We start from the raw sequence: 15,861 nt of genomic DNA on the forward strand, positions 1-15,861 counted from the left end.
ACCTCTCAGTACGTGCATGGCCTTGAGGGATGGACTCGCCGGTCTTCGTGATCAGGACCAGCCCGGTGACCCATACCGGGAGTGGGCGTCGTACTGTTACTCGTACCACGCCAATCATTCGACGCTGTAATTTCGATAGAATCGTGTTTTGGCGAACGTCCATCCTTCGTTTTTTCCGGTTTTTTCGACATGGATCTTCGGAGAGTTGCATGCGTTGCATGATGCGCGTTACTTTTCATTTTTCTATTCATCCCGTTGCACGCTCGCACGGCGTCAAGTGGACGTCCGCGGAACGACGTCATTCCGGGATATGTCACGTGCGCGAGGTAATGAGCACCGTATAGGCTCGTGACGTTCGTACCATTCGAAATATGCGTGAAATTTATTACGCGTTTCTACTCGCAAGGTTTCAAATTTACATTAAGATGAAAAAGATGTAAAAAAAAAAAAAGACGAGGCATGAATTTTGTTTTTACTGAAATTTCGACGGTATATATGAGGAATTCATTTTACAGATTCAATTATCACGTTCGATCGCGCGTCGCACTGCAGTGCGATGTGATTGAATTTTATAATAAAAGTGGGTACGAGAATCCGAAACTCACGATAGAATATGAGATATGTATAATACACAGAGGCAGGGATCCTGGACTTCCAGGGATGTCGATGATAATTGATTAATGACTTCATCGAGGGAATCAAGTCGTTCGTTCGATGATGCGGCAGCATTAACTAGACAGAAGGAGAGTGGACGCGATGGACTTTTTATAACAATCTCATCGAGTGCACACGCGACGATCGAGCTAACGAGCAGCTTCCGTCATCTGTATGATTCAACGCAGTACCAAATGAACAGCATTACCAGTTTAAAATAACTTAAAATATGAAACCAGTATAACTCAGGATAATTGTCGGTCGACTAATTACGCTAATTACTCAGCCCGTTAGTCCCAATCATCTCGAATATACGTGTGACGAACGTACGCGGCGCTCGCACACTTGCATTACTCTCGTCTTCCCCCGATGCACTCGATCGTACCCCTCCGATTATCGTCGATTGAAAAAAAAAAAAATGAAAAAAGCAAAAAAGGCGAGTTCGATATTTTCCGACTTCCGAATCGGCCGAGGAATTTTTTACGCCCACCCCGAATCGGAAGAGCGCAAAATCCTTTTGGATCCCCGTGCGGTTCGTAATGAGTCAGAATCCACCACGTCATTGCGGAACGAGAGACAAACATTGTCATTACGGAGCCGCGAGCTGCTGAGGGCGTTCGGGGACCACCGGAAGACCCGTGGCATCCGTACTTCCTGCCTTTCATTCTTCTAATTCTGCACTTAACGCCTAGGTATTATTGCGTATATTTATTCGGGATCGGCTTACGCAATACCAGAAAGTGCGATCGACGTTTATTTTATTTGCGCCCAAGGCGAACAACAACCGTATCGTTCATATACGTCGCTACGACGCTCGACGTAGACCAAAAGTTATTATTTTTTCTTTTTTTTCAAACTTTTCTACTTTCACGCCGCGACGGAGCCTCTTTTTTTACCCCCCACGGAGGGATCTCGTGCGAGGTGGGAATCGAATCGGACGAAATATAAGGTCGAGAGGACTTGTAATATCGTCGCGTAGCCGTACGGTTACGTAACGTGTACACATGCCGAGTGTAAACCCATCAAAAACTAAACCATGGTCCAACAACGCGTGGAGAAGGGGGAAAAATACGACTATCGTTTTTCTGGCCTATTCATGAACTATAAATCTGTGCAAATTAGCGGACAATTTTTATTTATTAATATTAGAAACGCGGATCACACGAGACGCGCACACACACGAATACAGGTAGGTAACATGTGTGGATACGTGTACGTGGGTAACATTATAGTTGCGGTTAGTATCGGGTTCACTTGTAACACGCGAAGAGTTTATTACAAAATTTAGTTCTAGAAATTGATTCGTCATATGAGATACAGGTATAGTATAGGGATAGTTAGTATACGGTGCGAATGCATATATGTGCCATATAAACGTCTCGCGCGTTACCTCAGACGATGACTCATATACATATATTTAATAACATTTTTGCAGCAGATATAGCTTACGAGTCGAGAATATTATTGCCCCGTACGTTGAGCTCCGGGACACGTGAGATAAATACAAGAAAACCAAATAAATAAGTGATAAAAATCGAAGTTGAAGAGTTCGAGATAAGGCGATCTCGTCGATTATATTCGACGATGTAACGCGGTGTTATAATATCGCGCCAGGTGAAACAAATCGAGCAACACGCGCGCACGCATAATCGCGACGATCTAAATTCACTATCGAACGATTTTACTAGATAATAATATTTCAATGCGACCGAGGAGTTCCCCATGTTTTAAACATCGCGGATAACCATCCACGACGACGACGACGACGACGAGAAGTCCGAGTCAAAGAAGGAGGAGGAGGAGGAGGAGGGAAAGGAATTGCAAACGAACGCGAAACGTATATACATGTAACACGTGTGTGTGTATCACATGTACAGGTACAGGTATACGGGTACACAGCGCGCGCGTTCAGCATCTCAATTTTTCATTCATGCATCGCAAATGAAGTTTACAAAGAAGAAGAAAAAATAAATAAATAAAGGACAGAAGAAAATTTCCTCGCCGATCTAACAATCCCGATCCACCTGATCAAGGTCCACGATTTCCATCGGAATGGTACGAGCTCAATCAATTCTTCGCGGATTCTTTGGATGGATTCGATAATTTTAACGGACGTGCGACGTGAGACTACGGCGAAATAGTAGCGATGAAAAATAATACCGAGCTACGTAGATCGCCATTCCGCACTAACGCTCTTCTTCATCCGAATCGTCGTATTTCACATCCGCGTATCGCTGCCGGGTGAATTATATACAAGTCGCAATTCAGTTCGTTCGGCGTGTACATGGTTATGGGTTGATATAATATGTGGTGAGTTTCTTCCATCGGAGCTGTACCTCCGTTCGTCTCTTACCGTAAAGTACCTACGTCGCGGAGTGCCTATGGACGGCCTTGAGTTTGAATTACGTGACAAACGTGGCTCCGAAGCAAATTATATACCCGTACCGTACGACGTATTGGGATGTCGATTCTTCTTTCTAACTCTTTGTTTTCGAGCGCGTTGCTTACGTTAGATCTCCTACATATTCAACGTTTATTGTGTTTTAGTACCCCCTGCAAATTACGGAGGTATTTACGACTCCCGTCACACACACACATACACACACACGTGGTACAGGTAATTATAAACCATCGAACCATCGCGTTGAATCACGGCCGTCGATTATCGTCAGCGTTTCGCTTTTCCTAGCCTCGGAAAATCTCCGTTATATGTATACCGTTTAACTTAATGAAGTGGTTAACGCGCCGCGGTGTAATTTCATGTAATTTACGTCCTCCTTGAAACTATTCGCGGGTCGAGGCCTTCGGACCTGCGTACGTTTATTGTTTCAACGTTTGATTGGCGTCGTCGGAAAAAAGCCGCGCGATATTTTCCCGCGATGGAACGAAAATCTTTACCGAACCGATCGACGATCGAATGATGATTCCCTCTATCGAGCCTCTCGCGCGAGATAAACGCGACGCTCATCGTTGAACGCTTCGTTTGTACGTGTTACAAGAAGCCGCAGCCCGCGTATGCTTAACGAGAAGAATGAGAACACGGCGTCGTTATTAACGAAGAGAAAAAAAGAAAAAAAAAGATCCACGCGCGGGCCGCGATCTTAACTGCATCGTTTCTTGAACCGACACAGTGTCGCTATCACTGCAGCGAGAATGGAATGTTGCGAAAGATTTTTACCGTCGTACCGTAAAAGAGAAACAATTATTATTCCTAATCGTTTGAATTATCGTCGTTTTTACGCGTCGATAATTACGCGATATACGGCGGGATTAATTTTACACTTACGCATGCATATTTTCTTCTTCCGATGATCGTTGAATTAATTACATCTTTGGAGCGATGCAGTTTTAAATTTTACGTCCGAACGTCGCGTCGGTTTGTTCCACTTTCCGAGTGGACGCGTGCTAGTGGCTTATAAAACGCAATAGACAAAACCGCTTGGCGCATCTGCCGTCTGAATTAAAGTACCACAGGACGTTTTACAGACGTTATAAATCTTGATGACGCTACTAGCCGTGAACCACCATCAACGTCACGGTAGTTCCATGTCGTTCGTACGAAGCGGAGACGGTTGTAACTGCTATCCAGGGCATAACCATTGAAATATTCCCCCAGAGTTTGCGCGATTACAAATCGCACTCGTACGCGGCCTCAGGTGCGTTTTGTAGTAAATCGACGAAACGAGTATTATTTAGTCTCGACTAACGTGGCCCGGTCAACGTAAATTATATGAAACGGTTTCGTGCCGCGGTCGCACGAAATGAAAAAAAAAAAAAAAAAGAAAGAATTTACAACGTAGACATGTACGTTGTTATTTCACTGTATCAAAACCGTGGACGTGTTCCTCATTTCACATATTTTATCGCCGCGAACTCCGGAGTTCGCGGCGTTATTTCGCGCCGGGCGCGAAGGATTCGTTGCTTCGGAGCGGTAATTAATCCCCATGGGTGCGGCGCCCATCTTGCGTAATGTTTCTTTGAAGCAGGTGCCTAATCCTCATCTCCCAGATAGCTGTAATAGCCCATTGACGTATCGCCGTAAAAAGTATTTCGTTGTCTCTGCGCAATCGAAGGCCAGGAATTATATCCCCGGTAGTGAAACGTACGAAAAAAAAATCATTCCACACCATATAAGTCTGTCGGGATAAGTCGCGCGTTGCGTTCGTTACGCCGAATAAAAAAAATAAAATCGAATAAAAGAGAAGGATCGAATCAGAGTGCTGTACGGGATATTTATCGTTGTTTCATTGGTATTACACGGTCAGAGAAGAAAAAAATATCATATATATTTTTCGAAATGTCACGTAATTATTGCATGTGTGTACAAATTTTAGCAGGTTATTTAACGAAAAGAAGTATTCGGACGCACTCGTATCGCCAAGTACGTGAGACCCGCCGGTCTAGTTACGTCGCCAGTTTATTATTTTTTCCACAAATTGTCGGTGCGTGAAAAATCGAGACTCGTCGTTGCCGGAGTAGCCGCGGTGATGATGAACCGTGAGAGGATCTTTATTCCATGTAAAATTAAAAAGAAAAGAAGGAAAAAAAAAGTAAAAAGTACAAAGAAAATCTCGTTTACAAGCGGACTGCATCAGCCAGCACCACGGTCATCCACCAGGATGCAGTGAACGCGAACAATGAGTCACGGGAGTAGGATAGCGGAGAGCTATGTGAGCGCAACGAGCGCGATAGCGATCCTACCTGGAGGCAAAGTTTTCGATCGCTCTGCGAAGTTTGCAAGTTGCACGTTTTCTCGTGTCACTTGGTCGCACGCGTTGCGTCAATTCGGTGCGTGCGGAGTAGCCGCCGCAAATTCGATCCGTTCCAGAAAACGTCGAAGATAACGATGTGAGAAAAAAAAAAGATCGAAAAATTGGCGCATCCTGATTGAAAAAACGACGATCCAGGATCGGCGCTTTTCATCACCGTCCTTCGTTGTACGTTGTTATTATTCGCACGGTGTACACGTTCCGCGTCTTCGTCTCTGACGAAATTAATTGCTTTTTAAGTGCTGCGCTTTTTTAAGACACATCGACGCATAAGCTAATGTGTCTATCATTTAATACCTCGCGTCTCGTATCTACCCGTGTACACCTATACTCGGTGGGAGCAGCGTCGGATTTCACCGTCGAGAGATACCTATGCTGCGAAAATACGATCCGATCGTAGCCCTGGTGTTCGACGTTGAGATCGCTCGGATGTATAGTATAATTGTAGTTTATACGGCGTAGGTATGTGTTAGCATCGAATATATGTGCGACCGTATAACACATATTATCGTACCAATTACAAGTTTGTGCGACAGCTGTGGCGGTAGCGGGGAAAAAATTAGCGTCTGGATTTCGTTCGACTAGATTGGGTTGGGCTCGGTTGTCGGTCGTCGATTGGGTCGGGTCGGGTCGCCGGCGGCCAATTAGTACGTATTTTACTGCCGCCGCAACTCATATGCATCGCGAGATTCGTTAGCGACGACGGAATTACAGCGTTGTTATACTACCGTCTACGTGGCGAACGTAGCGACGAAAATTAGTTCGTTTATCCGTTCGAATTCACCAGACCATCGCGGAGTCCTTTTCCTTCTCCTTTTCTTATCCTCCTGCACATTCGAAAATCAATTAACTCTACTTCTCGCCTCACGGCCCGTCGATAATCGATGCGATAAAGTTTATTGTTACGAAATTTGGCGTACGTATCGCCCGTTCTATGTAATTACACATCTCTTCGTATATATGTATATGCATAGCTATGTATATATATATGTACTTTTGTAACATTAATGGGTGAGGCAGGATGAGTACTCGTAGGTAACGGAGCGTTCCAAGTGCAAGCAGCGATGACGAGACGTGCGCGTCAGTCAGGTTCAGGAAGACGTCGTCCCCGATGTTATGCCCATCCATCTGCGATATGATATTTAATAACAGTAATTATCGAAAAAACAAAAGGGACGAAATAACGGGGAGAATTACACGCTCGTATACGGGGGACGATTATACGTATTTTATGTTTGGAATCGATGACAGTTTGATTTTTAAAAATAAATCACTTAGTTTACGGTACGAAACTTCTACTAGCTAGTCAAAAAAGTTCAAGATGGGGTTACAATTTAACGATTTTCACTTCGCAACCCTTTTTATAACGTACGACCGCTACGACCGATACGCGTCTATGGTATTATTTACAATCTTGTTATTCCGGTGTACCTACAGCGCGGCGATGCGATAGTGGGGCCGGTTCTTTGTGGAAGAAAAAAAAAAAAAGGAATCGGAGAAAAGGAAGAAAAATTGTACGGGAGAGTTGCATCGCGGGAGGGAGAGGAAAATGTGGAGAGGAGAGCGCGAGAGGAGCCGGTATAATTATGCAATTTAGATTCAGGCTTACGATTCCGGTTTGCCTTTATTAAAAGCGAGAGTAGGCGTTTTGATCGAATGTACCGACCGTCCGCAACATCGAACTGATTCATTTCCAGGGCACCCCCCCTTGCCGCGAATCGCGATGGTTTCCACAATTTTTCCAACTCACTCGAATCGCTGAGGGGCTCGAGACCTTTCTTCCTTCGAGTCGAAGAAAAATGTCGTCGCGATTTTGGAAAATATCGAAAACCGATCTCGCGGTGACGTCGTAGGGAAAAAAAAAAAAAAAAGTAAAAAGAATCCCACACGGTGATTCCCAGGAGTAGAAGCGGTGTGCAGATCGTTCCGATGTCAGTGACCAACGCGTTTACCGCTGCCAAAGTTTATCTAAAACAAACATTGGATCAAATTATGTTACGTCATACGCGATGACTACTCAGAGAACCTGCAGCATCGGAGAAACTTGCCGGTGCGCGCGTTAAATATCGCGATGATATAGGTAGGTAAAATTACATCTACGTTACTACGCTAACGTGAAAGACTTCGATCAGCTAAAAGTAATCTCAGAATTAGACACCGATGACGATCCAAGCGCGGCTGTCGTCTGCATGCAATTATTACCACCGCGGCTACGCGCTTTTTCCCCGCAAAATTTTTACACCGTTTGATAATTATCGTTATTATCATCGTCATTATCACACGTACCATCTGTACACTCGCTCGCTCCGCAGAATAACAAGTCGCGTTGGAAAAACAAAAATCAAAGTACACGATTACGCTGTACGTACAAGTTCAGCTATAACTGAGGTTGAATCGGATGAGAAATTATTTTTTTTCCCTCACTTTTTCTTCACCAAAGTCGTTCCGTAAGTAAATTAGCCTACTGAAATAAAGGTGATCGCGACGTTGCATCAGCCGAGTACGGCAATCATATGTCTCGGCGGGGGGTTTCGTTTAATGGAAACTTGCGAACCGCGCTAGGAGTTTGTCTGTAGGTATTATAATTTTAATAAATAGATGTTATACGCGTTATAACATTTCATATATATATATAATATTATAGGAGAGAATTTACTGCACGCGGGCCAAGGTGGACGGCTTACCGTTCGCTCTAATTTTCACGTTGGCATACGACCCGAGCTATTTTGCACCTGGTCTAATCGCCCGGATCTCACTTGTTTATCGTGTGCTAGTCTCTGATGCAGACCGCATTGCCAGGCGGTGTGCGTTAGCGGGTTTATATCAAACGCCAGGGCGATTTGTAAATCGACTGCCAAGTTTAATTGTTTTGATTTCATCGCGCCGAGCTTTCCACTCGCGACTGTTCGATAAATTATTTATCTTGATTTATTTTTACCCAAACTTTCCAAAAAAACACCCGTAGAGAGAATACGAATGAATTTTATGCGCTGACAGTTCCGTCCGATATTCTTCTGCGACCCGATTAATTATTAACCTTCTTTATTTTTTTCACTCTGGTTTCAGCTACCCGCCGTCTCGCCTGGTCCCATATCGTCGATAGTGGCTTCCGTACTCTTGAAATATCGGGTGTGCAGACCGAGATTATTGCTCGCCGGGTCGCGCGCCGAAGTCGATCCAGCCGCGGACGTTGCTCTTCTTCACGGTGACGTTCTTTTGATCGAAGATTCGGCACGTCAGTTCAATTCGATCGGAGGTAAGTTTGATTCGAGCGAGCCTTCCGAGCGGAGATACGATCTCGTAAAATCGTCGCCTGTCTACCTGCGAGTGATACCCCGCACGTGCAACTTTATCTTCAATAAATTCCACGGTGCATTCACACCGTCCGCTGTATACCAAGTACCGCATGTGCATGACATCATTGAGTATGCGACGCTACTTTCTCCCGTATACGAGTTAAAAAGAAGCTAAGTTTGTTTGCACAAGGATTGTTGTTTTGTTTTTTTTTTTTCTTATTCCTTATTCTCTTTTTCGATCGCTCGGAGAATGATATTGTTCGGCGGAAAAAATTATACCCGGAATAACCGAGCCAATGATCGTTGATCTCGCGCATAAAAGTACGTCGGATTAGGTGTGCAAAAAAGAGCTGCTCCTGAGTGTCGGACGGCGGAGTCATATAATTGGCACTGTTATTCGCGGTGATTTTATTGGACGTGTTTGTAGTTCAGAGATAGCAATAATCAATCATGAGATATTATTAATAGAGCGAAGTACAGAGTGTACATACGTATGTACATGTTTTATACATTGGCATGAAACTCGAGGGCGTTTATAAAATATAAGTTGTGCAATAATCCTGTTGTCCGACGATGTTTATTTTTCATTCAATTTATTCTTGTTTCGCTATTATTAAGTTTTATTATTTATTGTCATTTGTTTGTATTTTTTTTTTTTTTCTTCTCTGTGTGTGCCTTCAGACACGGACAGGCGTTACAGAGCGACCGAGAAACTTTTGCACGCGGAAGATGAATTTCGAGAAGCTTTGTACAGTGCCAAAGAATTGTACGCAAGACCCTTGGCTCGCAGTCATCCCGAATTTCACGATGTTCTCTTCCAACCACTCGCCGATTTGGCAACCATCAGCGCTGAACTTTGTCAAAGGGTGAGTACCCAGCTACCTGGCACCACGTTAGCGCGCATACCGACGATCTGCTTTCGCGGTGAAGATACCGAATCTGTATCGCCATCGATTTTGAGATTTTTCGGAAGTAAAAATCAAGCGATTCGGGAATTTAGCGAATAAGATCGTTCCGGAGTGGAAACGAGCCGTTTTTTCGGGCTCGTTGAACGTCCGTCTCTCCGTTGCATAACGCCCGACTCGATGCAACTAGACGTGCACGAATGTAACGTCCACTTCTTTCTTCTCAACGATTAGTTAGTTGCGTTAACAAATGAAATAGATGGCGGCACTACCTTGAGGAGTTGAGAGTCTCGAGTGGATCGGAGGCACCTGTTGCTTCGACGATGTTACGACGGCGAGGCGTCGCGACGCCTTTCTCCGCGCCGCTCGGATGTCGCAAGTACCTGCGCCGAGACTTCGAGGTGATAAAATTTCCGACGATCGACGAACTAGAGGAACTATTTCGATTTAACGAGGCGAGAAAAAAAGGAAACTTTTTCACAGCGAATCTTTGCGATTAACTTGTTAGCGATTTTAGGAAATAATCAATATTCATTAATTAGACGTTAGTTAGTTATAGTTGACTCCGGACTTTTGCTTTCGCTTATTATAAAATATGGGGTAATTCGTGAATTTCAAAAAAAAAAGTCATTCCACATAAACCTCGAGGTTTATGAGTTGAGTTTTTCAGACCGGCATCGGTTATCGCCCCCATAAATCTACCGATACATCTCGCATACATGTTTATTCAAGCAGCGAGTTTCGTAGTGGGACATAATTTCATCGGACGATTGAAAAAAAAAGAAAGAAAAAAAAAAAAAAAAGAATGGTTGAATTTAATTTTCTACTCCAAAACGTCGCCGCGTTCTTCTTCGACCGCACATTTTTTACGGCCGAGAAAAGTGAAGAAAGGCGCCCGGTTGACCCCGTTCGTCAGTTCGGTCACTCCCAAAAACCAAGAGATCGGCCACCAGCGTCACTTTCTCTGCGAATATTACACTACAAATTGGCATTTAACGAGCGACCGTGATTCTCATAAACCTTTATCCATTCATGATCCTTTCAGAAGAAAAGACACACTTAGCAGACCTCCGCTATTAAAATTCTAGGTCTAAGATCTACTCGATGTACAATTAGATTCAATTAGCGGATATCTGTGCGAATAGAGAAAAGCGCTCTTAGTTATTTTTAGTTTTTATTACCGAGACGTTTTTCGAGCCATCAAGCGATCCTCGAACTATAGAAGTACAATTTTTAAATAGACGGAGTAAAAGTAGGTACCTATTCTTACGGCGATGATAAATTGTCGGGAGACACGTTATCATATCAACTTATTAATTTTGGTTATTTTTGTTTTCATTCGATTTCCAACAAACGCGATTCAGCTCGGTTCTTGGTGAAATTATAGCCGAGGACAGGCGAGATTAAGGGGACATTGACCCTCACTCTCACGTTCCGTGACCCGATTCCATACTCGATACGTACGATATTCTATCGGCGTAATTTTATAATGGCGAATTATACGGTGTACGAGTGGTATCGCCCATAATTGCGTGTCCTTGCTCACGTTGGTCCACGGGTATTAGATCCTTGCGAGCGATTCCAACTCCGTATAGCTGCGCGGCGGTAACAGCGGCAGCAACAGCGCCCTGCACTTAATACCGGTAATAAATAATATTTTTCTACCCGGTTAACGCGAGTCCGAGGCGCGGAACTTGACAGAGGGAGAATGTGAAAGCAGCGCAAATTCAGCGTGGAAATGACTCGCGAGCTATTGCCGCCTCGCCTGCCTCTCCGCCTAACCCAACCTAATAAAACGTGAGAGAGACCGAGGAACACGCTCATTAATATACCTAACGCTATCCTCGAGTGCGTACATACCCGAGCAGGTATGTAACACGTATGTCCGGGCTGGCTTCACTTCCATTGATTCATACACACCCGTGGATTTTGACGTTGTACGCGACGAGGAAGAGACGCGACGATAGCCGGTGAAAATCCACCGCGAGCTTCGCGACTATTTATCTTCCTCTTATTTATTACACCTCTCCTTTTCCCTCGCGTTACTTTATTCCGTCCACCTATTATGCGACGCAACAACGCGGCGGGATATTGCACGGCGATTTAATGCGCGTTGCAAGATTTATTTTTTCGAAAAATTTCCCCTACCCTACGATCCTCCACACCCGTGTCTCTCGCGCGGGAGATGAAAGTATGCGTGTCTCTCCGCATGCGACCGAAAAATCTGCGCGGCGAGGGCGTCGCTTCCACGTTTACGGATTCCGTGACGCACGTTTTTTGTGTACGGAAATCGATTTATGGACATTTTTGTTCCACCACCTCCTCTGGCTGGAAGAACGACTTCATACGTTTGTCAGATGTATGAGGAACGGGAGAAAACTAGGAGACCGGATTCACCCCTAGCCGTCGCCACGTATCGGACCCTTTCTTCTGAATTTTTTGCCCCGGAGGATCTGGGCGCGGGATATTAGGGATCTAATAAGGTCCCTTCCCTTTCTATGACCCCGCTTCACTCGCGCAACCGACAAAGAAATTCCTCGGGCGGATTATATGCATAATATGTCTCATACCGGGAGTCCTCGTGTCCGAGTATTAGCTTCTCTCCAATTGGTGCAGTGTATGTAGTTGGTTATAAAATAGGTACAAGTATATACACGGGTATACATGGGGCATTCCGCGTCAAAACGAAGAACTTTCAACTTATGTTGGTCTCCGATTGTCTTCAGAATTTTTTCGATGGTAGTTTTTCCAAACCAGAACCCATACCCGAAAGCATTTTTTGATCAGAACTCTCATCTTTGAATTAGGCATTTTTGGAAATTTACCATTTTTATAGAAAAGAAAACTTTGACGTTCGCTTTCTCAATAACAGATTATTCGGGGGAGAAGATTATGAGGCATGGAATGCTCAGTTTGAGACAAACTTTCTTGATTTATCTATAAAATTTATCAAATTATCGCCAATTTTTCACCTTTTGGTAAAGAAAAATGGAGATATCTCGACGGAAAAATTCATTGCTCAATTTGCTCAACGGATTCGTATTCCTCGGGTTGAAATATGTAAGAAAAGTGTCGTACAATCGCTTGAAAAATACTTCAATTTTGGCCCGAAAATCAACATTTTTTGTTATAGGGATTTTCAGGCTAATCTCATGGTGGTTGATTTAAGGAATAAATTTAGTCAGTATATCATAATGTATAGTAACGCAATGCACGGAAAAAAATTGATCTGATTTTTTTTTTTTTTCGTACACTTGTTGCCTTTGATTCTGAACTAAAGGCCTATGCTTTGGTATGGCAGAGCGCGACAGAATTGATCTCCTCCAGTGTACTCTGAGCCATTTAAGTATCTACTGAATTTTTACATATTTACTTTCTAAGACGGTTATATAGACATTCGCGGAAAAATCACTGCAAAAGGATGCCGCCACTTAGGTGGATCAAAGGGGTGTGATTTACGAGGTGTGAACAACATCTTTATCAAGTGTTGACAGCTCGTCTGACACCTGTTCACAATGGGAACAAGAAAAAAATCAGGACTGTGATTTCACACCTCATCATCTATTAAAAAGCCATAAATATATTATTGTTTATATTCCTGCGCGTGCCGGCCGTCACTTTGCCTGACGCACGTGCAGAGATTGGGTAGTGGGAGGAACGGCGTAGTTCTCCCCAATGATTGGGTGAGCCGGAGCTTGCCACCGAACTCCGCGCGGAGTGCATTTGCCTAATGTTTTTTAAATCTGGATTTCGGTGCGAGAAACCTAAGCGTGGGGCGAGCACAGGGCGTGAGGCGTTACGCCGCGCGGCGGTAGGAGTACGAACGAGATAGAGAGCGCTCGAGCGCGGCGCGCTGGAATATGAAATCTCGAGCTATGTAATCTGCCATCACGTTTTTCGCTATATCTCGGGAACGAAGGTTCGCAATTCGGCGATGGAATTCAAATTCGGAAGACGTGTTTTTGTGGTCATAGATTTCGTTTATGAATCGTTGCTTGGAAATTCGGATTTTTGGCGTTAGTTACTGGTCTGAGCATAATTTATGAGACCCTTCAAGCGCCGAAAAAGTTTCATCAAGTTCAAAAAAGATTATAAAAAACTGGACCGTCTGACGTGGAAAGCCCCGCTTACGGATTTTATTTGAAGTGAAAGAATGTAATCAAATTTCACAATTTCGTGAATGAGAGCTCGTAGAAACGAGCGCCTACTTTGATTCTGATCTTAAAATTTTCGTCTTTTTTTTAACTCTCCTCAAGTTTTCGTGTTTTCAAAAATTGATTTCTATTACTTTGAAAAGTTTGTCTCACACCGAACATTATGTGTCTCATGTTTTCCCCCGAATGAACTGTAATTGAGAATACAAGCATCAAAATATTCGTCGTTCTAAAAATCGTGAATTTCGAAAAACGCATAATGCAAAGATGAGAGTTCTGATTAAAAAATTCTTCTGGGTTTGGGTTCTGCTTTGGAAAAACTACGTTCAGAAAAATTTTGATGGCAATCGGCGACCAGTATGTTGAAACGTTTTCGTTTTGACGTGAAATACCCCATATGTTTGTACGATCGGTTGCGTTTCTATAGCAATTTGTCAAACGAGGATAGCCCTACTCCGCGTCGTTGTTGCAACGTCCTACAAGTTAAAAATTTTTCTCATTCTTTTTTTTTCTTGCCGCACATCGGTAGCCTCTTGGAATGAAATTTTAATACCCAACTATTTCATTTTTTTTTTCCCTTTTATTACAACGTCAGACATATACCCGGTGTATTTATGGTTCAGGGAGCGATAGATTGTCACCAACGAAAGTGTTAACGCTCGGATTATTTTTATTCATAGCTCGATCACCTTCCGTTTCAAAGGTTGGAATTTAGTCGAATGTTGACCCTGCGGTGTTCGAGAACGAGTATCGCTGTTATTAGAAATTTATCACGTTGAAATGTTTCATATTTCCATTACACGTGAATTGTGGTTGTTGAAGAGCAGAGAGAAGGAGAGCGAAGAAGAAAAAAATCAGGCTGAGTATTTTTCCGGTACCGCGGGGCGTTTAATTATATCAGAGGAGTTAGTTTAAGCGAAGAGCTTTACTCCGGACCACCGCGCGAGGAATTGTTACCGAGACTTTGGCTCCTTTCGGGTATTCCCCGTCCTTATCCCGCGCGGGCAGCTTAATAGCTCTTTTACTGAAACTACTAAATCTCTGTATAGGAGAGATAATTCAAGGGCCTCGAAGCGCTTCGAACGTTTAACGTAATCTCGCGTATTACAAGCGTTCCGAAGCTCCTTAATTGACACAACAACGACGCGGCGCATGTGTTACAGTGTGAGAAAGTTTTTCAACCAAAAAATCTATGATATATTATTTTCGAACACGATGATGGTCGCGCAACGAGACGAAACGCACGAATCGAATCGAATCTTTATCCTTTCGGAAATCGATCGGATCCCACAGAAGTAAAATATCTCGCCACCCCTTTCTCTCAAAATTTCGACTGCTTAGTCGCGCATCTCTCGATCCCATAGGAGAAAGTGCCGCCGAACTCTTTGGTGAATCTCGAGCTTTCTCACGCGATTAAAATTCATCCGCTATCTGTTCATAAATAATTTGTTCACATTCAGCGAGAACGAAGGTCATTTTTTGCGCCTCTTTTTCTTATTCCTTATAATTCCTGCGCAAATTCACGTTCACTTCGAACCGACGATCCTCGTTGTCGTCTCCGGAGCCCGAAGGAATATCGCCGGTGTTATAACGTGTCCAACGGCTATTTGTTCTAGCTATAAAGAACGAGCGTTTATACAGCCCGTTATACATACCTTGGTCCGCGCGTTCGTTGTTCTAGCACGGTACATTACGTGTATTAATTGTGTATGTATACATAGAATCGCGTCGTGTATACACGCGGGTATTACAAGAGAACAGTATCCGCACCGGTGAGCTGTTATAATGGCTCGCATGCACCGGAGAAGTTGAAGGTAGAGTGCAAAACAATCCCTGCCGGGGGGTGAGGAGGGGGGAGGGGGAAAGGATGGTTAAGTTATAAAAAGCAGAAAACAACGGTAGGTGCAGCACTGGCATTGCGCTGCACTTCACTTCGCGCGTACACTATATACGGCGCAAAGGTATATCAGGAAGAAATGCAAGTGCATATATATATATATATAGGATGTATTGTACAAAATGTACGCGAGTTCGTGTGTGCAGGACGCCGCGAGCAGCGGTACTTGGGCACCTGCCGACGATC

At 43.9% G+C, this 15,861-nt stretch overlaps 1 protein-coding gene across 3 annotated transcripts in view; it reads left to right on the forward strand.

The window, feature by feature from the left end:
* The window catches only part of LOC105684468 (rho GTPase-activating protein 20-like), a 143,693-nt gene that overhangs the window by 18,651 nt on the left and 109,181 nt on the right, over positions 1 to 15,861 (forward strand). For all 3 annotated transcript variants that reach the window (XM_048654049.1, XM_048654050.1, XM_020851458.2), the window contains exons 2-3: positions 8,490 to 8,679; positions 9,401 to 9,585. In XM_048654049.1, the coding sequence (XP_048510006.1) occupies positions 8,490 to 8,679; positions 9,401 to 9,585 (375 nt within the window). The remainder of the gene's footprint in view (positions 1 to 8,489; positions 8,680 to 9,400; positions 9,586 to 15,861) is intronic.

This window comes from Athalia rosae, chromosome 4, assembly GCF_917208135.1.
Source record: "Athalia rosae chromosome 4, iyAthRosa1.1, whole genome shotgun sequence".
NCBI classification, from domain to species: Eukaryota; Metazoa; Arthropoda; class Insecta; order Hymenoptera; family Athaliidae; genus Athalia; species Athalia rosae.